This window comes from Chiloscyllium plagiosum, unplaced genomic scaffold, assembly GCF_037043375.1.
Source record: "Chiloscyllium plagiosum isolate Xiang-an unplaced genomic scaffold, Cpla_swu_hap1 HiC_scaffold_1, whole genome shotgun sequence".
In the NCBI taxonomy this organism is placed as follows: Eukaryota; Metazoa; Chordata; class Chondrichthyes; order Orectolobiformes; family Hemiscylliidae; genus Chiloscyllium; species Chiloscyllium plagiosum.
This window is the reverse complement of record NW_028270139.1, coordinates 95,890,539-95,912,530: the sequence shown is the minus strand read 5'-3', so window position 1 is coordinate 95,912,530 and position 21,992 is coordinate 95,890,539. Positions and strand designations below refer to the sequence as shown.

The 21,992-nt window shown below is 40.9% G+C and overlaps 1 protein-coding gene across 1 annotated transcript in view; it reads left to right on the top strand.

Annotated features, from left to right (window-relative positions):
* LOC122549154 (sorting nexin-18) overlaps positions 1-17,283 on the top strand; it is a 55,776-nt gene extending 38,493 nt beyond the window's left edge. Inside the window, exon 2 of the mRNA XM_043688501.2 lies at positions 15,118-17,283. Within this exon, the coding sequence (XP_043544436.2) occupies positions 15,118-15,371 (254 nt within the window). The 3' untranslated portion in view covers positions 15,372-17,283. The remainder of the gene's footprint in view (positions 1-15,117) is intronic.
* The last annotated feature ends 4,709 nt before the right edge of the window (positions 17,284-21,992 follow it).

The window sequence follows — 21,992 nt, the reverse complement described above, 5'->3', positions numbered from 1 at the left end:
TACAATCCCAGGATCCTCAGCCGTTCCTCGTATGTTAGACCTACCATTCCAGGAATCATCCGTGTGAATCTCCACTGGACACGCTCCAGTGCCAGTATGTCCTTCCTGAGGTGTGGGGACCAAAACTGGTCACAGTACTCCAAATGGGGCCTAACCAGAGCTTTATAAAGTCTCAGCACAAAGTCACTCAAAGTAGTATTAAGTCTTGGTCTCCTCACTCCAAGATTCCTCTTTTTATTTAGTGGTGAGTCACACTCCTATATGGTGAGTGTACTGGATTCGTCATACTAAAACTGCTGGAGATCCAAAGGTTCATATGTATGCTGGCAAACCTTGTTCGTACCTGACACATGATTTTAAAGAGAAATAAACCTTCCATGTTCCAAATAGCCATAAGATGCAATCTGAGATTCTTTTTTGCAGAAATTAAAAAATATTGGTCAATTTATTCATGATTAAAAAATTTAATTTTACATCTGGAAGTTTAACACAAGATAAAACTGTTCTGTACCATTGATAGTGATATTAAAAATGTAGCATTTAATCTTACACTTGCTGATCCATGGATCATTTTGAACTAAAAAATTTGCCATGTTCTTCTCCTCCTGGTAGCAGCAGCTCTCCACCTATATTTGGACCTTTCTTCTCCTTCAGTTAGGTATCACAAGCTTTTTGCAGAGCTGGATTAAAATTAAACTGGTTTTGTTTCCGTTGAGCAACTCAAAATGCCAACCTTATGAATGATTCTTGTTTTTTTTTTTGTCTGGTTTGTTCTTAGTACTAGATGTTCAGTTCTGCGAATCAAGGGACTCAATGACAGCATGTAGTGGTCACGTCTTGTGTTTACTGCAGCTAATAATGACCTTTTTTGCTACAAATACTTGTACATGCAACACAAATTCAAATTTATATACAAATCTAGGCTGGGTGTTACTTTGCCTTTAAAATATCTTACGGTCAAACTTTTGCATAACTGGGCATATCGTGAGTGGTGGATGTTCAAGGGTTTGGGAGCATAATCATTACTACACTTTGTATACATTGTAAATTTGAGAATCTATGACTTTCTCCACTCCTAAAGGTAACTGCTAATCTGGAAAATGTGTTAATTATAAATCAGCAACACAGATGCAGAAGTGGGTCTTGTGGACATGTCACTGCCTCGGGCCTAGAAGGCGTAGGTGAAAACCCCACTGAAGAACAGTTTTTGTGAACCAGGGAGGTGGGACTAACTCTTTGAACAGAGGTGGAAACCAGTGTCTGTACTAAAGAATGGATTTGTAGCAAAGTCTGAGAGGATTTTGTTTTTTGGCAGGGATTTTTGTGCGCCGTGGTAGTGTCAGTTTCTGCAGCCACCAAGGCCTGGGTTCAAGTCCCATCTAACCTGGAGATGTCATAACCGGTCCAAACAGATTTGCTTTTTTTTGCCATTCTTGGAAAGTAGACCTGGAGCATCAATGATGTGTTATAAAAGTTCCTCAAAGATAATATCCCTACATCTTGGTCAGAAGGTGCAGTTCAAGTACCACCTACCACTCAAATATACCTGATATTGAGCGCTTCAGGCTGGACTGCGTAATCCGTCTCTGCATCCAAATTTTAATTTAAATATGTAACTTTTCTTCTGGGGATTTTCTTTTGTTACAGTTCTTTTTAAGGGATTGACTCCTAATTATTGTTTTTGATTTGATTTGGTTTAATCAAAATAGTACAAAAGCGGACTCTGACAAAAGATCATCAAGAGAGTAGGGCATCACGGAGGCTGGAGTGCATTATCAGCCCCAGGAATGATGCTTTTAATTTAAAATGTTATTTTGATTTAACCTTAGTTGCAGTGGCCCTTTTTAAGGTCTAGTTATTAAGTTAATTGGTTAACTTGATGTAATGGACTCTCAAAAACTGAGTGTGGGACGGGAGGACAGTGTTGTGCAGTAGCAGTGCCCTGACCTTTGAGCCAGAAGCCCCAGTTTCAATTCCCACCTACTCCAGAGGTGGCATAAACTAACTGAACAGGTTATTAAAGATCCTCTAAAGAGGGATGGGTTCCACAACTGGTGGGCATAGCAGGGGCAGGTGAAGTGTACATCAGTCTCCAAGAATAGGTTTGCTTTTAATATTGTTTAATTCCTAGTAGTTTTTTTTAGGGTTTTATTTTAGTTACAATGCCCTTTTAAGAATTTTTTTTTTTAGTGAATTGCACCCAGCACAGAAAAAGACCATTTTAGGCCTATTGTGTCTGTGGTGGCTAGCCAGTGAACATCTCACTTTGTGCCATACTCTTGCTATCTTACTGTAATCCTATTGTTCCTTTCCAAATAACCATCTAATTCCCTTTTGAATACCTCGATTGATAGTGCAATTACCACACTCTCTCAGGCAGTGCATTCTAGAACCTCGCCACTGATTTATGTGGAAAATGTTTTCTTCTTCGTGTTGCATTTTACCGCTTTACCTGTTGTTATAAATCTCTGCTCTTTTTTGTTTGTGATCTTTGACTATAATTATTACAATTTACTCTTCCCAGACCTCTTGTGAGTTTGAATATTTCAATTTGTTCTCCTGTGAGAAGGTGGGGAGATCTATCTCAGAACATTAATTCCTCGTACATGGAGCCATTCTCCTCCAGCTCCTCTTGCACACAATCCAGTGTGCTCTTATACTTAGTCATAGAGTCCTAGAGATGTACAGCATGGAAAAACAGACTCTGCCATCCGATTTCGTCCACGCCGACCAGATATCCTAACCTAATCAAGTCCCTATATACTAGGACTTGGCCCACATCCCCCTCAACCCTTCCTATTCGTGTACCTATCCAGCTGCCTTTTAAATGTTGTAATTTGTACCAGCATCCACCACTTCTTCTGGCAGCTCCTTTCATACACTTGCCACCTTTAGCATGAAAAGGTTGCCTCTTAGGCTGTTTTATAAATCATTCCCCTCTCACCCTAAACCTATGCCCTCTAGTTTTGGACACCCTCACCCCAGGGAAAAGACCTTGTCTATTTACCCTATCCATGCTTTTCATGATTATATAAACCTTCTGAGGTCACCCCTCAGCCTCCGATGCTTCAGGGAAAACAGCCCCAGCCTATTCAGCATCTCCCTATAGCTCAAATCCTCCAACCCTGGCAACATCTTTGTGAATCTTCTCTGAACCCTTTTCAAGTTTCGCAACATCCTTCCTATTAACAGGGAGACCAGAACTGCATGCAGTATAGTTAAGCCGCTATTGACCATGTCCTGTACAGCCACAACGTGACCTACCAACTCCTATACTCCATGCACTTCCTGAATTGTAGCACCTAGGATGGGATATAATAGTCTCCAGCTGAGGCTGATCTACTGATCATTCAAGTTCAACCCAAGCTCCTTGCTGTTGTATTCTTCACCCTTATTAACAAAGCTAAGAATACTGCTTGCTTTATTATCTGCGCTCTCAATTTGTTCTGCAATTTTTTAATGACTTGTGTACATGTGCACCAAGTATCCCCAACTCATGCATCTTCCTGAATTTACCTATGTCTTGAGTGGTCTATCCATGTTCTTCAGACCAAAATGTTTAGTTCAGAGGGTACCAGGGGATACAATCTGCCAACCATTTGTCAAGTCCAACTTGTCTATGTCGTTGTGAAGTTTTATATTATCCTCCGTTTATAATGCTGTCAAGTTTTTTGCATAATGTATAAATTTTAAAGTTTTACCCTGCTGTTATGGACCAAACTAAACCCTTTCAAAATGCACCATGAAGGCAGCCTCCATCCTAAGATTTCCTTGTTTAAAGGCACTGCATTCCAGATGTGATTCAATTGGTCAAATGACTAGGCTTTAAGCAAAACACATGTTATTCTTATGCTATACTTCAAGTATTTTGACAGTGCTACAGTTATACCAATTTTCTTCACTTAAAATACAAGTGTAGCATAATATATTATTTAACTACTACTCCTCAACTGTTCCAACATCACAATATTCATGAACACCCTTGGCAAAGGCAAGTTCAGCAAAACAGATCTCCCTCTACAGATATCTACAGACCAGACAAAAGGAAAAACCCCAAAGGCATGAATCCAGTAGCAAAGAGAACTAAAGCTTTTGTAGTAGCAAAGAGCTACATCCAACAGCTTGATCCAAAACACACCGCTTTAACTATTAAAAAGCAAAAACTAAAACTCCAGGTCTGTATAAACCAGGCTCCACTCTGTCATGCTTCTTCTGTCTACTTTTTTTTTCCAAAGAAAGTAGAAAAATTTGCTTTTTTTATGGAGTAGATGCCTTGCCATCAGGTTTTTAAAGCCCTTGTTTTCAAGCATCCCTACACTGTGAAAGTTGTCCATTCAAGTTCACATTAATCCTTTTGAAGTTCATCCCATCCAGACCCACACCGTACCCCGCATGTCCCATGGCTAATTCACCTAGCCTGCAATCCGTGGATACTAAGGGGCAATTTGGCATGGCCAATCCACCTAACCTTCACATCTTGGGACTGGAAGGAAATTGGTAATCCACATAGATGGTTGCCTGAGGATAGAATTGAACATGGGTCCTTGGTGCTTTGAGGTAGCAGTGCTCATCACTGAACTACCATGCCTCATAAGAGAAACAGGACAGAAGAAATCCCTCTTAACGGCACATCTTGTCTCACCGCACACCAAAGATTAGATTGTTATGTATGGAAAAAAAGCAAGAGTTCCAATACTGACCCTCGGGGAAACTTCACTGCAAAACTTCCCTCTGTCTGACAAAAATCCATTAACAATTACAGCATGTTTTTTTAAGACTCTGCTGATTTTCATCCGTGTTGGTACTCTTTGTTTGATTCCAATTTACTAGATCGGTTGACTTGCCTAAACAAGTATAAAGAAGGATGGCTGGGGTAATGGCAGAAGGCAGACATATGTAATGCAATATTCAATAAATAAACCAATTATCAAGAAAAGGATTTGTCTAGTTTCACGCATCACCATCTGGACTGGGATCTAATTAACAATACCATTGTATTCTCATTTAATCCTTTTAGAAGCTGTTGTACAGAGAATTTGTGATAAATGATTTGGATTGAATCAGTTTTGTATAGTAAATGAAGCCTTGTTTTTGTCAGTAGTTGCCAAAAGCATATGTAACCGATATCCAAATCCCTTTTGGAGGCAGCCTGGCTGACCACAACATACTCTATATTTTGAGGAAAGTTTACGATGTGGGAATTCAAAATTTGAAGCTTTGAGGATTTTATTAATCAGATGTAACTAAAAGGTTTTATTTAAATTTGAATGACCAAAAGATTAATCAATGTTCCTTCAAAAACATTTTGCACTCCTTCTGAACTGCTATGATGTGTTTATGACTGTTCATTTCTGTGCACAATTACCAGGATTTTGATTTGAATCAAATTTTTGAGATAGTCAGTGGTTGGACTATCTTAACCTTAGTTTTACTTTAAAGATAATATCTTATCTGTCTATCCGGTTTGCCTCCAAATCATTCTTGGGTCAAATCCCTATACAGGACATTACCCGATCAAAGTTCCTTGCGTATTTCATCTTTTTTTTTTCTGGTAAATTCAATTAGATTATTTGATTTGTTTTGAGAATTAGAGAAAAACTTAAGTGAAAATGACTTGTGTGCCAAACAACATAAAAACAGCAAGCAATTGACAGCTAAGTTTTAAGTTCTGCAATCCTGCCACATTTTTGTTTTGAATGGTAATGGGTGATTAAGCAACTCTCTGGTGGAAGCTTTACATATACAGTGGAACCTTGATTATCTGAATGCCGATTTTTATCCGAAGGAGATCTCTAGGTTACACCAAAGACTTTGTTTCCAACAGCGATCGTGTCGTTTGTTTACAGTGATTTTTAGACAGGCACCGTCTTCTCTCCCGGTCTCTCCCCACACTTTCCCTGGAGTTCTACAGAGTGTACCCTAACTGCCGCCTTCTTCTCCTCCTCCCCAGATAATCTCTCCAACGTTGTCGTGTACAGGGCAGAGTTGGAACCTGTCAAAGTTACATAAAAAGTGTGTGCGTGCACATGCTATTTGGAGACTTGCCCCACAAAGGCAGCAGCAGCAGCATCAGCAGTCTTATTGTTGGTGTCCAGTCCGGCTGCCCCAGAGAGAGGGCAGAGTCCGTGCTGGATGGGGGTGAGTGGGTGGGGTCAGTGCTGGACAGGTGGGGGTGATGTTGGGGACCGGGAGATTTTGGGGATGGGGCCGGAGGGGCGTGTGGAGGGTGGGGCCAGTGTTGGACGGTTTGCGGGCAGGGGCGGTGGAGGTGTTGGCTATGGGCAGTGTTGGCAATGGGGGCTCGCGTGCTGCTGCAGTCCCCTGAGCAGGGAGCAGACTTTAAAACCTCCGAGCCCCAGAGGAAAGGCATTTAATCGATTTAACCGAATAATCCATTATCTGAATGAAATGGTGCCCGCCCACCTTGTTCAGATAATCGAGGTTCCCCTGTTTCTCCATCATCCGTGATGGGGGTGCCCAGCATGTTAAGTGGAAAAGATAAGGCTGAAATATTTACAATCTTCAGCCTGAAGTACCAAGTGGATGATCCACCAAGGCCTCCCCTGGAGCTCCCCAGCATCTGGCATAAGTTTTCAGTCAATTTGATTCACTTTGTGTGATATCGGGAAATTGTTGGAGACACGAGATACTGAGAAAGCTATAAGCCATGATAACATTCTGGAAGCAGTACTCCAGGACTTGCTACATTCCTAGCCAAACTGTCCCAATACAACTACAACATCTGCATCTACCCGGCAATGTGGAAAACTGCCAAGGTTTATCCTGTATCGAAAAAGCATAACAAATCCCATCCTAATATTACTGTTCCATCAGGCTATTCTTGATCATCGCCCTTGCCGATTTACTGTTTGGATCAATATACCTAAATCTGGCAAGATTCATTCATTTTTAATGAGCATGCATGACATGCTAAAGTATTGGAAGGAGTTTCCAATGCTTAGCATTGGAAAGATTGTCCTGCTACCAATACACAGCCAACCCAATTCCATGATTTTGGCCTGCTGGGAAACCAACTTTTGGCTACCTGTAGGATTGAGTGCCTCTGCTTTGGTTTGTTTCATCCTCTTGGTGCTGAGATTCTGCCCACAAGATTAGATTCCCTACAGTGTGGAAATCGGCCCTTCAGCCTAACATATCCATACTGACCCTCTGAAGAGTAACCCACCCCGCGTCTGACTAATGCACCTAACTTTATGGACAATTTAGCATGGCCGATTTACCTAACCTGCACCTCTTTGGATTGTGGGAGGAAGCCAGAGCACCCAGAGGAAACCCAGGCAGACACAGGGAGAATATGCAAACTACACAGTCGCCCAAGGCTGGAATTGAACCAGGGACCCTGGTGCTGAGGCAGCAGTGTTAACCACTGAGCTACCATGTCACCCAAGTTTTAATTTTGGATAATTTATTTTTTGTGTAAAGAGTACTTGACACATTTTCACAAGGCATGTTTTGATCTGATGTGCAGTTGGATATGACCATGGCTACCACTGTGCCACAAGTCTGCAAATGGAGAGGCACTGCTGGTAAGTTGGAGATCCTAAATTCAAATTACAAGACAGATTCTTTAAACCTTTTGAGGCCACCCAGCAACTAGGCTAAGTATGTTGTGTATGCACTTTATTTTCTTTCTCAATCGGTTTCAAGATTGTCAAAGATAGTAATGGGAAGTTGTGTGTGGAGTCAGGAGGTAGGGAAGGCACTAAATGAATACTTTACTTTTCGTCAGTATTCCCAATAGAAGAAGACCATGTTGTCAAGGAGAATACTGAGATATAGGCTACTAGACTGGATGGGATAGAAGTTCATGAGGTGTTATCTATTTTCACACTTTCCAAAACTGCTAGGTCCCCTTGGCTGGATAGGATTTATCTTGGGATTCTTTGGGAAGCCAGGGAGGAGATTGCTGAGCCTTTTGCCTTTGATCTTTGTCATAATTTTGTTTTCAGGAATAGTGCCAGATAGCAAATATTCCCTTTTTCAACAAGGGGAGTAGAGACAACCCTGGAAATTTATAGACCAGTGAGCCTTATTTCAGTTGTGGGTAAATGTTGGAAAGCTTTGAGAGAAGATATTTATAATCATCTGGAAAAGAATAATCGGGGATAGTCAACACTGTTTTGTGAAGGGTAGTGCCTCACAAACCTTGTTGAGTTCTTTGTGAAGGTGACCAAGCAGGTGGATGAGGGGGATGTGGTGTGTATGGATTTCAGTAAGGCATTTGATAAGGTTCCCTACGGTAGGCTATTGTACAAAATTTAGAGGCACGAGGCATGTGATTTAGTGGTTTAGATCAGAAATTGGCTCTCTGAAAGAAGACCAGGGTGGTGTTGGTTGGGAAATATTCATCCTGGTGTTCCTGGTGGAATACTACAAGGATCTATTTTGGGCCCACTGTTTGTCATTTTTATAGATGACCTGGATGAGGGCATAGAAGGATGGGTTGGTAAATTTGCAGATGACACTAAGATCTGTAGAGTTGGGGATAGTGACAAAGGAAATAGGTTATAGGGGGACATGGATAAGCTGCAGAGCTGGGCTGAACTGTGGCAAATGGAGTTTAATGCAGGAAAGTGTGAGGTGATTCACTTTTGGAAGGAGTAACAGGAATGTAGAGTACTGAGCTAATGGTAAGATTCTTGGTAGTGTAGATGAGCGAGGGATCTCTGTGTCCAGGTACATCCCTGAAAGTTGCCACCTAGATTGATAGGGTTGTTAAGAAGGCATATGGTATGTCGCTTTTATTGATAGAGGGTTTGAGTGTTGGAGCCACAAGGTCGTCCTGCAGTTGTACAAAACTCTCTGGTGCGGCTGCACTTAGAGTATTGTGTACAGTTCTGGTCACTGCATTACAGGAAGGATGTGAAAGCTTTGGAAATAGTTCAGAGGGGATTTATTAGGATGTTGCATGGTGTGGAGGGAAGGTCTTATGAGGAAAGGCTGAGGGACTTGAGGCTGTTTTCAATAGAGAGGAGGTTGAGGGGTGACTTAATTGAGACATCGAAGATAATCAGAAGGTTAGATAGGGTGGACAATGAGAGCCTTTTTCCTCTGATGTGAAGGCTTGTATGAGGGGACATAGCTTTAAATTGAGGGATGATCGATATAAGACTGATGTCAGAGGTAGCTTCTTTACTTGGGGGTGTGAAATGCACTGCCTGCAACAGTAGTAGACTCACCAGCTTTAAGGGCACTTAAATGGTCATTGGATAGGCATATGGCGAGAATGGAATAGTGTAGGTTAGATCGGCTTCGCATCGGTTTCACAGGTAGCGCAACATTAAGGGCCGAAGGGCCTGTACTGAGCTGCAATGTTCTATATTTGTACCACAGAATGTAAACAGAGTAGGATACACTCAACCCTGTCTGGACGATCCAAGTCTGGAAGCATAATATCTAAAACCTTTCTTGAGGTTTTATTTTTAATTTGGAATTTGTGCGGACAAATAACAAGCTTATCCATGTACTAATAGCTTCTTGAGATTCAGTAATGCTAGTGTGTTTCTATATTGTGCAATGTTTTAACTTATGAAGCACAGGCACATTTTAGTTTTGCTGGGGAGAAAAAGGCACGTTGAAGCGTTTTGTCTTGCTCTCATCAGGTTGATTTGCAACAATTATCAGTTGACTGTCAATCATCATTAATTAGTGCATTCTCCATGACTGCTTTTACCAGTTAGCCCATTTGGTGTACTATTCTCATGCAGTATAAATGATGATGCTGTTCCCCTTAAATTTTCATTCTTGTGAAGTTCCTGATGTGGAATTCAAACGTTCAAACAAATCTTTTTTTTTTCCAGAAATTCTTTAATTTTGTACAAAGTACCATATTTGGTTTAATTGACTTGTATTAGTGCTGTTCCTGTTCAGTTGTTGAAATGTATGTAATAGATCACATTTTGTAGCCTCAATCTGGATTTCTACTAGAACTATTTTTGCAAGTGACACACAACATGATTCATTTTATAACCATTGACAATTGTAAGCTTGCAAAAATAAGCCAGATGTTCACAATTGCTGTAACAGCAATACATTCTACAACTGGGAGCACTGGTATGTTTTGCAAAATATACCACTGTCTCCTCTTCAGTGCCAGTAAAATTTTAAAGTGATCAGATGGAAAGTGTCACAGTTGAGATTTTTTTTTTTTAATGCCTTCACCCCCCCCCCCAATCCAGGTACACAAGTCACAGACATAGTTTGGACCACAGCAGAAGAAATAAAAATGGTACACCCTACGGCCTCTTGCACTTACTCCACCATTCCATATAATCGTGACTGATACTCTGCCTCAACTCCACTTTTAACTTATAACACTTTACACTTTGGCCTGCATGTGACTCCAGATCCATGGCAATGCGATTGACTGACTCTTAACTGCCCTCTGGGCAATTAAGGATGGACAATAAATGCTGGCCTAGCTTGTGACACCCTCATCCTGTGAATGAATAAAAAGAAAGTATTTGGGGACCAAGTAGATATTTATGTTTCCAATAGAGTGTCTCGCAGCCAGTGCTGTGTCTTGAACTGTAGTAATGTTGAAATATGGGGAGATTAATGTTCACCTGCATGTGACATGGTCCCACAAATAGCCATGTGACCAGATAATTTGATGTGGTGGCTAAGAGATTGTTGTTGGTTATGTTACCAGGACTGCTGTTTTTGGATAGTGCCATGGAACTTCAATATCTATCTTTCAGTGTAGTGTCTCATGTGAGAGACCGCATGCTCCAATAATCTATCTGATTCACTATACTGAAGTGGGGGCTTGAACCTATGACATTCTGAAGCACCAATTCTACTATTGAGCCAAGCCTAATAAGCAAGACTGTTGAATTATGAAGCACTTTAATTCCCTCATTCTGTTTACCCAAGCTTTATTTTCTGGTTAAAGGCAAGAAAGTTTGATTTTTATTCAAAGCAAAGGAGAAAATAAGGGCTTTGCAAGAGAAAATAAGGGCTTTGTAGAATAGAGCTATGCATCCCAGGCTTTATCATAGGGTTTTCTGAACTTGGATAATATTGTGTTTCCAAACTCTCAAAGCATGATTGTGCTGAGCTGCGTATATCACTGAGAGCAGTGAGAGGGAGGGAAGCTATAGCCTGAACGGTCATCTGATGATTCAGAAGTGAATGAAAGAAGCTATTTTTAAGGCTGAAGATTTTGATAAAACTATTCTTGTCCTCCTCCAGATGGAGTGTGGCATTGTCGATGCATACGATGTACCTTATATGTCCCCTTGGTTGTGAAAGATATCATGGTACTTGTAAAGAAGAGCAGAGGAGCTTTCCCAATGACGTGGCCACCATTTAATCCTCAACTAACACCATGAAAATTATCTGATTACTTGTTTCCTTGCTGTTTTAAAGCTGGTTTTGATACATATAAAATCTATATTTGCTTTGTTTTAGACTTCTACTTTTCCCTTTTTTGGTTTCTCTCTCATTTTCTACTTCTCCTTTCTAAATTCTTGCTCAGCAGTTTTCCTTCCCCAACCCCAAGTCCAATTTTCTCTATCCATTTGATGTGATTTTTAAAAAAAATTTAAATCATGAGAATGGCTGGGCCAGCATGTCAACATTTTATTGCCTGTTTCCAGTTGCCCTTGAGAAAATGGTGGTGAGTTTGAATTGCTGCAGTCCATTTGATACAGATATACCCACAATGTAATTAGGGAGTAAATTCCAGGATTTTAACCCAGTGACACTGAAGGAACTGTGGTGTATGTCCAGATCAGATGGTGATGGTCTTGGAGGGAAACTTGGTGATTTTCCTGTGTATCTACTGTCCTTTGTCCTTCTATTTGGTAGTGATCATAGGTTTGGAAGGTACTATCCAAGGAACCATGGTGAGTTTCTGCATTGCGTCTTGGTTGATGGCATACATCTCCTCTGAGTGCTGGTGTTAGAGGGAATGAATATTTTTGTGGATGTGGTTCCAATCCAACGGGCTGCTTCGTCCTGGATGGTGTCAAGTTACTTGTGTTATTGGAGCTAGACCCATCCAGACAACTGGGGAATATTTCATCACACTCCTGGCTTGTGTCTTGTAGATGGTGAACAGGCCTTGGAGAGTCAGGAAGTGAGTCAATCGCTGCTGTATTTTGGCTAATTCAGTTCAGTTTGTGATCCGTGGTAATCCCCAGGATATTGATAGGTTAACATTGACCAGAAACTGAAAATGGCAGGTATGTCAAGTTCCATGTTGGGATTTTCAGATTCGAGCTTCCAGTATCCTGTTGGCCAAGCCACAGACTACTTTTGTCATAATGAAAATCTAGTCCACAGTATCTTGGATGCCTCCTGTGGCTAGGGTGGAGATTATCAACTGTGGCCATGGATGCTGTTCTCTAAATTGTTTCTGCAAAGTACAGTCTGGGACAACTGAATCTCCAATTTGTTTTGTTTCCTTTGGTAAGTTTTCCAGTCTGCACTTTATCTCAGGTTCCAAGTAGCTCATTTAAACATGAAGCCAAGTTTGAGAAGGTGAAAGTGAAAGGTAACACCATTAGTGGGAGAAATATGGTGAGGTTTCCATCCCAGTGCATCAGATCTATATCGAATATTTCAATCACTAGAGTAATAGGGTCACAAGTTACTTTTGAGGAATGGTCAGATGAACAACGGAGAACCCAAACAATACTTTTTTTGAAATGTAGAAGATCAGCTTGTTGTTTGTGAACATTGCACTAAATTTTCATTATTATGAATGTTCTTACTTTGATGTAACCTACCAAAATATAACAAGACTCTCTGCCTAAAAGGCACACTTAGAAACAGCATCCATCTAAGTGTTTTATAGGGAAGTGAAATACACGTGTGTGTATATATGAGAGTGAGGACTGCAGATGCTGGATATTGGAGTTGGAGTGTTGCTGGAAAAGCACAGCCGGTCAGGCAGCATCTGAGGAGCAGGAGAGTCGACATTTTTGAGCAGAAGCTCTTCATCAGGAATGAGGGGGTGGCCTGGACGGGGTTGGGGCTGGGTGGAAGATAGGGTAGAGCGGATAGGTTGGAAGGAAAATATACAGGCAGGGCAGTTCAAGAGGTGGTGCCAAGTTGGAAGATTGGAGCTGAGATCAGGTTGGGGGTGGGGGAGGAAATAAAGAACTGGTGAAATCTACATTGATTCCCCTGTGGCTGGAGAGTCCCAAGGCAGAAGCTGAGATCTTCTTCCTCCAGTCATCAAGTGGCTAGAGTTTGGTGGTGGAGGTGGCCCAGGACTTGCATGTCCATGGCAGAGTGAGGAGAGTTGAAGTGGTCAACCACATGACAGTGGGGTTGTTTGGTGTGTGCCTCAGATGTTCTCTGAAATGTTCCGCAAGTTGGCAGCTTGCCTCCCCAAGACCACACCGAGAGCAACGGACACAGTAGATGACGTGTAGCAGTACTAGAAAATCTGTCGGATGTGGAAGAATCCTTTGGGACCTTGGATGGAAGTGAGGGAGGAGGTGTCAGCACAGGTTTTGCACTACTTGCAGTGGCAAGGGACAGTGCCGGCAGTGGAGGGTGGGTTGGGAGGGGAGCATGGACCTAACAAGGCAGTTGTGGAGGGAATTGCCTCTGTGGAATGCAGATGGGTGTGGGGAGGGAAATATAACTCCTGGTGGTGGCGTCTGTTTTGTAGGTGGCGGAATTGGCAGAGATTGATGTGATATATGGAGGTAGGTGGGGTGGAAAGGGGAGCACCGGTGGGGCTCTGACCATCCTCGTGGCAATGAACAGTTTGACCTACTTGGCATGGGATCAATGTAGATGTTACTAATATCTTCTTTTCTCCACCCCCCCCCCCCCCCCCCGGACCTAATCTTATGACCGATCCAACCTTTCAACTTGGCACTGTCCTACCTGTCCATCTTCCTTCCCACCTTTGTGCTCCACTCCTTTTTTCTGACCTATCACCATCAACCCCCCCCCCCCCTCCCCCCCCCCCCCCCCCCCCCCCCAACATCCCAAATCACATCCCCGGCTACCTCTTTGCCCACCAATCCCCTCCCCCTCCCATTTATCTGTCAGCCCCCTTGGGCCACCCCCTCATTCCTGATGAGCTCATCTAAACATCGACTCTCCTGCTCCTCGGATGCTGCCTCACCGACTGCTTTCCCAGCACCACACTTCGACATGATCATACTGTGCTCAGTTATACGCTGTATACATTTGTAATTGGGCTCACATTTGATCATGATTTTTTAACAACTTGCATTCAGCAAATTGCTTTGCCACTGCAGTAAAGGATGACCCCAGGAGAATGCAACATTAAGCCTAACTGTAAAGATGCTTGCATTTGTAGACTTATCATCTTGTATCTCTAAGGTTTTGCTGTAGTTTGGGGATTTTGCGACCAATGTTTCCTGCATTATGTCATCATTTCTCTGTGGGGCCTCCGTCTGGGAGCAGATTTTCTTTTTGGACAAACAGCTTTTTTTTTTTGAAATGGAAACCAGCTTACAAAAACATTCTTTTCATGTTTTCATTTTAATCGATGAGTAACCCAAATCATTTAAAGCTCTATATGAATTAGATATCCAGAGAGGTTTTAGTTGTAACGTTTGATAGTCTGCTGAATATCTTTGATTATATGAGCAATATTCGCTGAATAAACCCATAATCTCCTGTTATGTTTAATTATAGTGATCTGAATTTGGTGAATAGCACTTGGATATCATGTACAATTTGATTTTTAAACCAAATCATTTGCGTTTGCATAAAAATCTGTTAATGTAATTGTTCTCAGCAGCTCAGTGCCTTGGTTGATTCCTCAGTAAATATATTTTTGCAGTTAAAGTCCCCACAGGGTTATAGGGTCTAATCAAACTGGTTTCCTTGAAAGTAACTACTTTCTCAGAACAGCTGGTCTTTTCACATTTTAGTCAGTTGAAGATTCTAGAAAATCTGTTTTTCTATTTTTGTATCTGCTAAGTTTGTCTTTCTAGTTTTGTTTTTAAAAGAAACAAAATGAAATGTCTTGTACTGGGCTTACTTCCATAATGTATTGATGGATGTTTTGTTCAGGATTTCTGGAATTTCCAGCATCTTATTTGTGAAGTCTGTCCTTTGTACTTGTCTAGGTGACTGACTGCAGTTTGTTTCTAACAGGTGCTCTAACCAAAGTAAAGGAGAGTAAACGGCATGTGGAAGAAGGGAAGATGGAGGTGCAGCAGGCAGATGGAGTCCGTGAGCGTTGTGACACTATTTCTTTTGCTACACTGGCAGAGATTCACCACTTTCACACGATTCGTGTGTCAGACTTCAAGGCACAAATGCAGCATTTTCTTCAGCAGCAGATCCATTTTTACCAGAAGGTGACTCAGAAGTTAGAAGAAGCATTGCAGAAATATGATGCTGTTTAATTTGTCAGTTTGACATTTTTGTTTTTGTTGCCTTTTCACATCTGATACAGATGGTCAGCAGACTGTCAAAACACTCTGGAATCACCCATGGCATTTACAGATAATGTTGGGACCCAGACTTGGTGATCTGGTTTCAGAATCAAAATCTGTTGAACAATCTTCAAAATGGAGTCAGTTACTTGGCAAATTATTCCAAGTTATGTGGGTGAGGGATTGGGAGGAAGGTCATTTAAGTATGTTATGTACTATATGCTTACACTACCATACTAATTTGTATGTGTGTACTATCTAACTTTGCTTTATTTAACAAAGTTATCTAGGATATACCATTGGGGCCCCAAATCCTAAAGCAGGATGGTTGGGTTGACTGTTCTCTATACGGCCTATTCTAACTGATGAAACTATTAGACTTTAATCTCTTCTGTGATAAATGAAATGCAAAGACTAAAACCTGTTTACAGATTCCAGCTGGAGCAGCTACGTTACTCGTGCCTTTTGAGTCACTGTTTCTTCTGTAGTTTATAATAGAATCTTATTAATGAGGGGGGGGGGGGGGGAATCTCATACATTTCTCATGTTGAAATTGCAGCAGCAAGTGGGGGAAAATGATTTGGACCGGTGGATTATATTTTTAAAAAAATGTCCTTTGTGCCCCTGTGCTGGTAGCAATCGCACAAAATTCTAATGAAACTTACGATCTTCTCAGGAAAGTTGGAGATGCTATTTATTTCTGAACACAACCGTTATGCAGGCAGGAACCATGTATAAGTTTGAGTAACTTATCGACACTAGGTGCAAATCTCTGGCTGACTTCCCAATGTAAGGACTGGGAAGATTTATTTTAAAAATTCTGAAAGCTTAATGAAGGAATAAGACGACTTTCTTTCAAGTTCCCAGCAACTTGATTTTGTGCAGATTTTAGGTTACTAGAATACCTGACGTCTGACCTAGAACTATTATTTGAGGAAACTTTTTAAACCATGAATTACAATCAGTGACTGGTAAATGTGGCAATCACTTGACTGAATTGTTTCCCATCTTTCATGATGGAAATTAATTTCTAAGAAAATAGATAAGATAATTGGAAAAAGAAGTTTAAATTTGGACTTAAAGTTGTCTGCTGAAATTGAGTGCATTTGACAAATCATTGGTCAGGTCACCCTGTCTTGCCTGCTGCTCTTTACTACCTTGTGGTGTGCTACAAGGCCTTGTCCTTCAAGAGTACTTAGCTACTGCATTCTGACGTTAACTGAAATGTGCTAGAGAGCAAAGTGTTGCTTGGTGAGGGTTGTATAGTTTGTGTGAGAACTGTTTGAATGCAGCAGCTGATTAAAAAGAGCTATTCTGAGCAAACCAACCAAAGAAATGGTGGCTTTTTGAGATTTTCTTCCATCTGGAAGTGGAGATTTTTCATCTTGACATTGTACATTTTAAGTTGTACAACCCATAAAGGCGTTTGATTATGCAACTAAAATTGTAAACTTAATTTGGCAGTTCGCTGCACTGAAGTTGGTCTGGCATTACTGATCAATATACCATAATGGAAGTGCTATTGACTCAAGGCAAAGCAATTGAAGATATTTTGCCAGTGGTTTAAAATGTCACTAATAATCTTGTCAGTAAAAGTCACCTAACTAGCCATTTAAAGTGTCTTTATGGGAGATACTGTGTAGATCACAATGATATAAAGATGTTTACAGCTTTTCTATTTACCTGAAATTATGTTTCCTCACTGTAGCAGTTTGTTAGCTATATAAAATAACATAAATGAATGCACATCCACAAGACTTGTACCAAAATGTCAGACTTTCTGTGAAAGTGCTCCTTATTGAAAGCATCAGCTCAGAGTAAATAGTTATTTCATTTGAATGTTATTGTACGCGATATTTAGATTAAAAAGAAAAGACCATAATGTTTGGTTGTTTCGTCTTTTTTTAATTCCTTTTGTAATTGTGTGGGTGTGACTACTTTTTTTGTCTAAAAAGTGGCAAATGCAATTTGTGTTCTATGCCTTAAGTTTTAGATATTAAGTGAAATGTGGATATACTGTATGAAGGACTTTTGCCCGAAACGTTGATTTTACAGCTCCTTGCATGCTGCCAAAACTGTGCCTTTCCAGCACCACGAATCCAGAATGTGGATATACTGTAGTTTGCAGAAAACGTGCCATCTTTGATAAGATGCCATGTTATGGAAAATAAAAACTCATGATGTGGCATACTGGCGTGGATGGAAGACTGGCTGGCTGATAGGAAGCTCAGTAGGTGTGAATGGATCTTTTCCAATTTAACAAATGGTATGCCACAGTGATCAGTGCTGGGACCTCAACTGTTCATAATTTATGTAAATGATTTGGACAGATGGAGGTATGGTATACCTGCAGTTCCAACCCACCTCAACATAGTACTCTGATTATGCAAATATTTGACACCCAAAACTTGCTCAGTACACATGTAAATTGCACATGTGCAGTCCCTTCAGTCCTGTCAGCAATTTTGCCTGTTTTGCTTATTTGGACACTGACAGGTTTCTCATTGGGAGAGCATTTCAGTGTGCAAGTGTTGAAATTTTCGCATCTGCAATGTCAGGGGTGTTAGGAGACACAGCCTTTTAATCATACCTCCTCTGTATTCCTCACACCAAACAACATTGAACTGTAGCTGACATTAGACTATCCTGAAGTTGCCTAATATCTGTGTGGGGGTGCAACATTTTTAAATGTTTCTCTTCTTTTAGGGGTTGATGAATACCTGCTTTTCCACCCACTTTCTTTCTCTGTCCTCCCCTGTCTTCTTCCCCCAACCCCCCCCCCCCACCCAAACATTCTTATACCCAAAATAATTCATTAGTTTGCAGTTGAAAAATTTCCACGAGCACCTTTTTACCACCACTAACAAACCTTTTGTATTGAGATTAAAGTGGCCATGAGATTTGTAAGACGACATTCTCCCAGCACTATCATGGTATGACTCCTTGCTTCCCCTCTGCCATTTGACTCATTGCTGCAGTGATTATAATGAGGTCAGACATGGACATCATAGAATCTGAGTTTCCTGACTGAGCCTGTTATTCTGGTCCAATCAGGGAGCCTGGTTGATGTGCTCACTCTCTGAGCTGGCTGTAGGGGAGGTGGCTCAGTGTCAAGGACTCTCCAGGTGTAAATGAAGGGGAATTAGTGACAGGATACTGGCCTCTGGAGTCATTTCTATTGCCTTGTCTCATCTCTTATTCTTCTTGCCATGCCAGTGTCTTTCTGAATGGGTTTTTTTGTAGATATTTTTATTAGAAATTTAACATTTTTACAAGTTTACAAAAATAAACAAAACTCTCAGATATAAACATTGATATACAATTAGCTCAAATATACAATAGCCAAAATTTAACAAAAAACAAAACCAATAAAAACCGAAAAAAAACTAAACTCAACTATCTACTAATCTAATCTACAACTAACCAGTGTGTATATTTAAGTCTCTTACATGCTCGGAATGTGTTAGCAGATGTAATAAAACCCGTATTCGTGCGGGATTCCTCCCCCGAGGGGCCCCGGACCAGCCAGGTTTGTAATCTCAACTAAATAAAAGTCCTCGTTAGGATAGCCGAAATATCTGTATTTATGTAATTCAAGAAGGGCTGCCATATTTTATAAAATAATTCGGTCTTTCGGTGCACCATGTTTGTAAGGAAGTCAAGGGGAATACATTCCATAATTAGTCTGTGCCAATTTGAAAGTCCAGGGGGGCCCTCAGCTGCCCAGTTCACCAAAATATTTTTCCTTGCACAGAAAGAAAGAATAGAAAATCGTCTCTTCCCGTACGTGTCCAGGGAGGGAAAGTTCGAAAAGCCCAAGAGGAGAGATACAGGGTCCACTTTAATTTCCGTTCCTAAAATTTCTGTCAGGGTACTTGCTACTTTAGTCCAATATCTACGGATCTTATGACAGGTCCATAAGCAATGTACAAGAGTGCCCACCTCTATTTTGCATTTAGGACACATTGGAGATGCTCCTGCCTTAAATTTTGCCAATCGATCTGGTGCTATATGGGCCCTATGAAGTATCTTCAGCTGGATAGCCTGGGTTCTGTTACAAATAGTAATTCTTCTAGCATTTTCCCAAATATCATTCCACGTTTCTGTAGAGATTTCTAGTCCTAAATCCTGATCCCATGTTTTAAGCAGATTATCCATATCTCCCGATACTTCATCATGTAGTAAATGATAAATAGTACTGACGGAAGATACCCCCACTGGTCGTAGGACACTACATTCTCTATCGGATTTATAAAGACTATCTAATAACGTAGTCGTCTTCTGTATATAATCTCGAATTTGGAAGTATCGAAAGAGGTCTCCATTGGGTAATCTGAATTTCTGATGCAGCTATTCAAAAGACATCAGGACCCCGTCTTTAAATAGATCCCCTAGACATGAGATACCCCTTGATCTCCAGAGTTTAAAAGTGGCATCTGTTAACCCCGGTTGGAATCCCCATGCTCCCACTATCTGTGCATAGGGGGATGTTTTATGTGAATTGCCCTCATTTTGCCGCATTATATTCCAAGCCTTGATTGTATTTAGTATTATAGGATTTTTACAGTGATCTGTAATGATTTTCCTCTTGTCTGAGAATAAAAGGTTAATAAGTGGGTATTTTACTTGAGAGGCCTTGATGTCCAACCAGATTGATTGTGGATCAGACAAGACCCAATCAGCTATGTAACTTAATAGGGAACTTAACTGATATTTCCTAAAGTCTGGGAAGTCCAATCCACCCCTTGCCTGTGGAAGCTGTAGCTTCTTCAGCTTAATGAGGGGCCGCCTATGATTCCAGTTAAAGGAACCCAGCCAGCCATATAATTTACATAAAGTCGTCCTCGGCAGCATCACCGGAAGCATTCTCATAGGATATAGGAGACGGGGCAGGACATTCATTTTGATTAGTGCTATTCTACCCAACCAGGAAATTGGTAGGTCTCCCCATCACTGGAGGTCCTGCCTTATCCTTTCCAATAAATACACAAAATTAGCCTTATACAACTGACCAAATACTGGAGTAATAAAAATGCCTAAATATAAGAAGCCCTCCAGGGACCAGTGAAAGGGAAAAAGGGATCCGTCCGCTAAGCGGGGTATCATAGCAAGGCCACACATTGGCATAGCCTCTGATTTTGAAAAATTAATTTTATAGCCTGAGAATGCACTAAATGTATTGATAACTTGGATTAGGCAAGGTATGGACATCAGAGGGTTACTGAGGAATAGAAGAACATCATCTGCATAAAGGGTAATTTTATGTTTACCTGTACCAATCCTTGGGGCCACTATATTAGGATCAGCTCGTATAGCTTCTGCTAATGGTTCAATTATTAGCGTGAATAACAATGGCGAGAGGGGACATCCCTGACAGCAGCCCCTACCCACACTGAAGCTATCTGAACCTAATCCATTGGTAACCACAACTGCTTTGGGATCACTATACAATGTTGAGACCCATTTGGTAAACACCTGTCCAACGCCAAACCTCTCCAATGTGTAAAACAAATATGACCATTCGACCCTATCAAATGCCTTTTCCGCGTCTAATGAAACCACTACTCCTGGTATCTTTCCCTGATGACAGGCTAGAATCATATTCAGAGCCCTTCTAACGTTATTGGATGATCTACGGCCCTTAATAAACCCCGTCTGATCCTCCTTTATAATATGTGGCAGTATCCTTTCTAGTCTCAGTGCTAACGTTTTAGAGAGGATTTTAAAATCTACATTTAGCAAGGATATTGGTCTGTATGATGTACAATCTTCTGGGTCCTTTCCTTTTTTAAGGATAAGAGAGATATTTGCCTCTTTCAGCGAAGGCGGGAGACAGCCCTGACTATATGCATAGTTATACATGTCCATAAGTGGACCAGCCAGTATTTCTGTGAATTCTTTATAGAATTCAGCTTGAAAACCATCTGGGCCCGGCGCCTTACCATTCTGAAGTTGCCTAATTGCGTCAAGTATTTCTTGGAGTATAAGAGGAGCATTTAGGACCGATACTTGTTCCGGAGTTAGGCCTGGAAAAGTCAAATTTTTAAAAAATGACTGCATCCTCTTCGTCCTATCTTCACAATCCTGTGATTTATATAACTCAGAATAAAATTCTCTAAAGATCGCATTAATCTTTTTGTGATCATGAGTCAAAATACCCGTACTTTCCTTGATAGATGTAATAGTCTGAGGGGCCTTTTTTTTTTCTTTGCAAGAAATGCTAAGTATCTACCCGGTTTGTCGCCATTTTCGTATATTTGCTTTGCAAACAATATTTCGCTCTTAGCTGTTTGAGTAAGCGTAGTGTTTAGAGCTGTCCTAAGAGCTGTAATCCTTTGCAATTTAATAATAGAAGGTCTATCAGTGTATGCTGTTTCAGACACTTTTAAGCGGGCTTCAAGCAGACGCTGTTGTTCTCCCTTTAATTTCTTCTGGGTCGCTGAGTAGGAGATGATCAAGCCTCGCGTGTAAGCTTTGATGGTCTCCCACATCATTGACGGGTTGCTAGCTGTACCTGAATTAATTTCTAAAAAAGTTTTAAATTCTTGAGAGAAGTACTTTACAAATTTACTATCTTTCATTAGGAAGGGG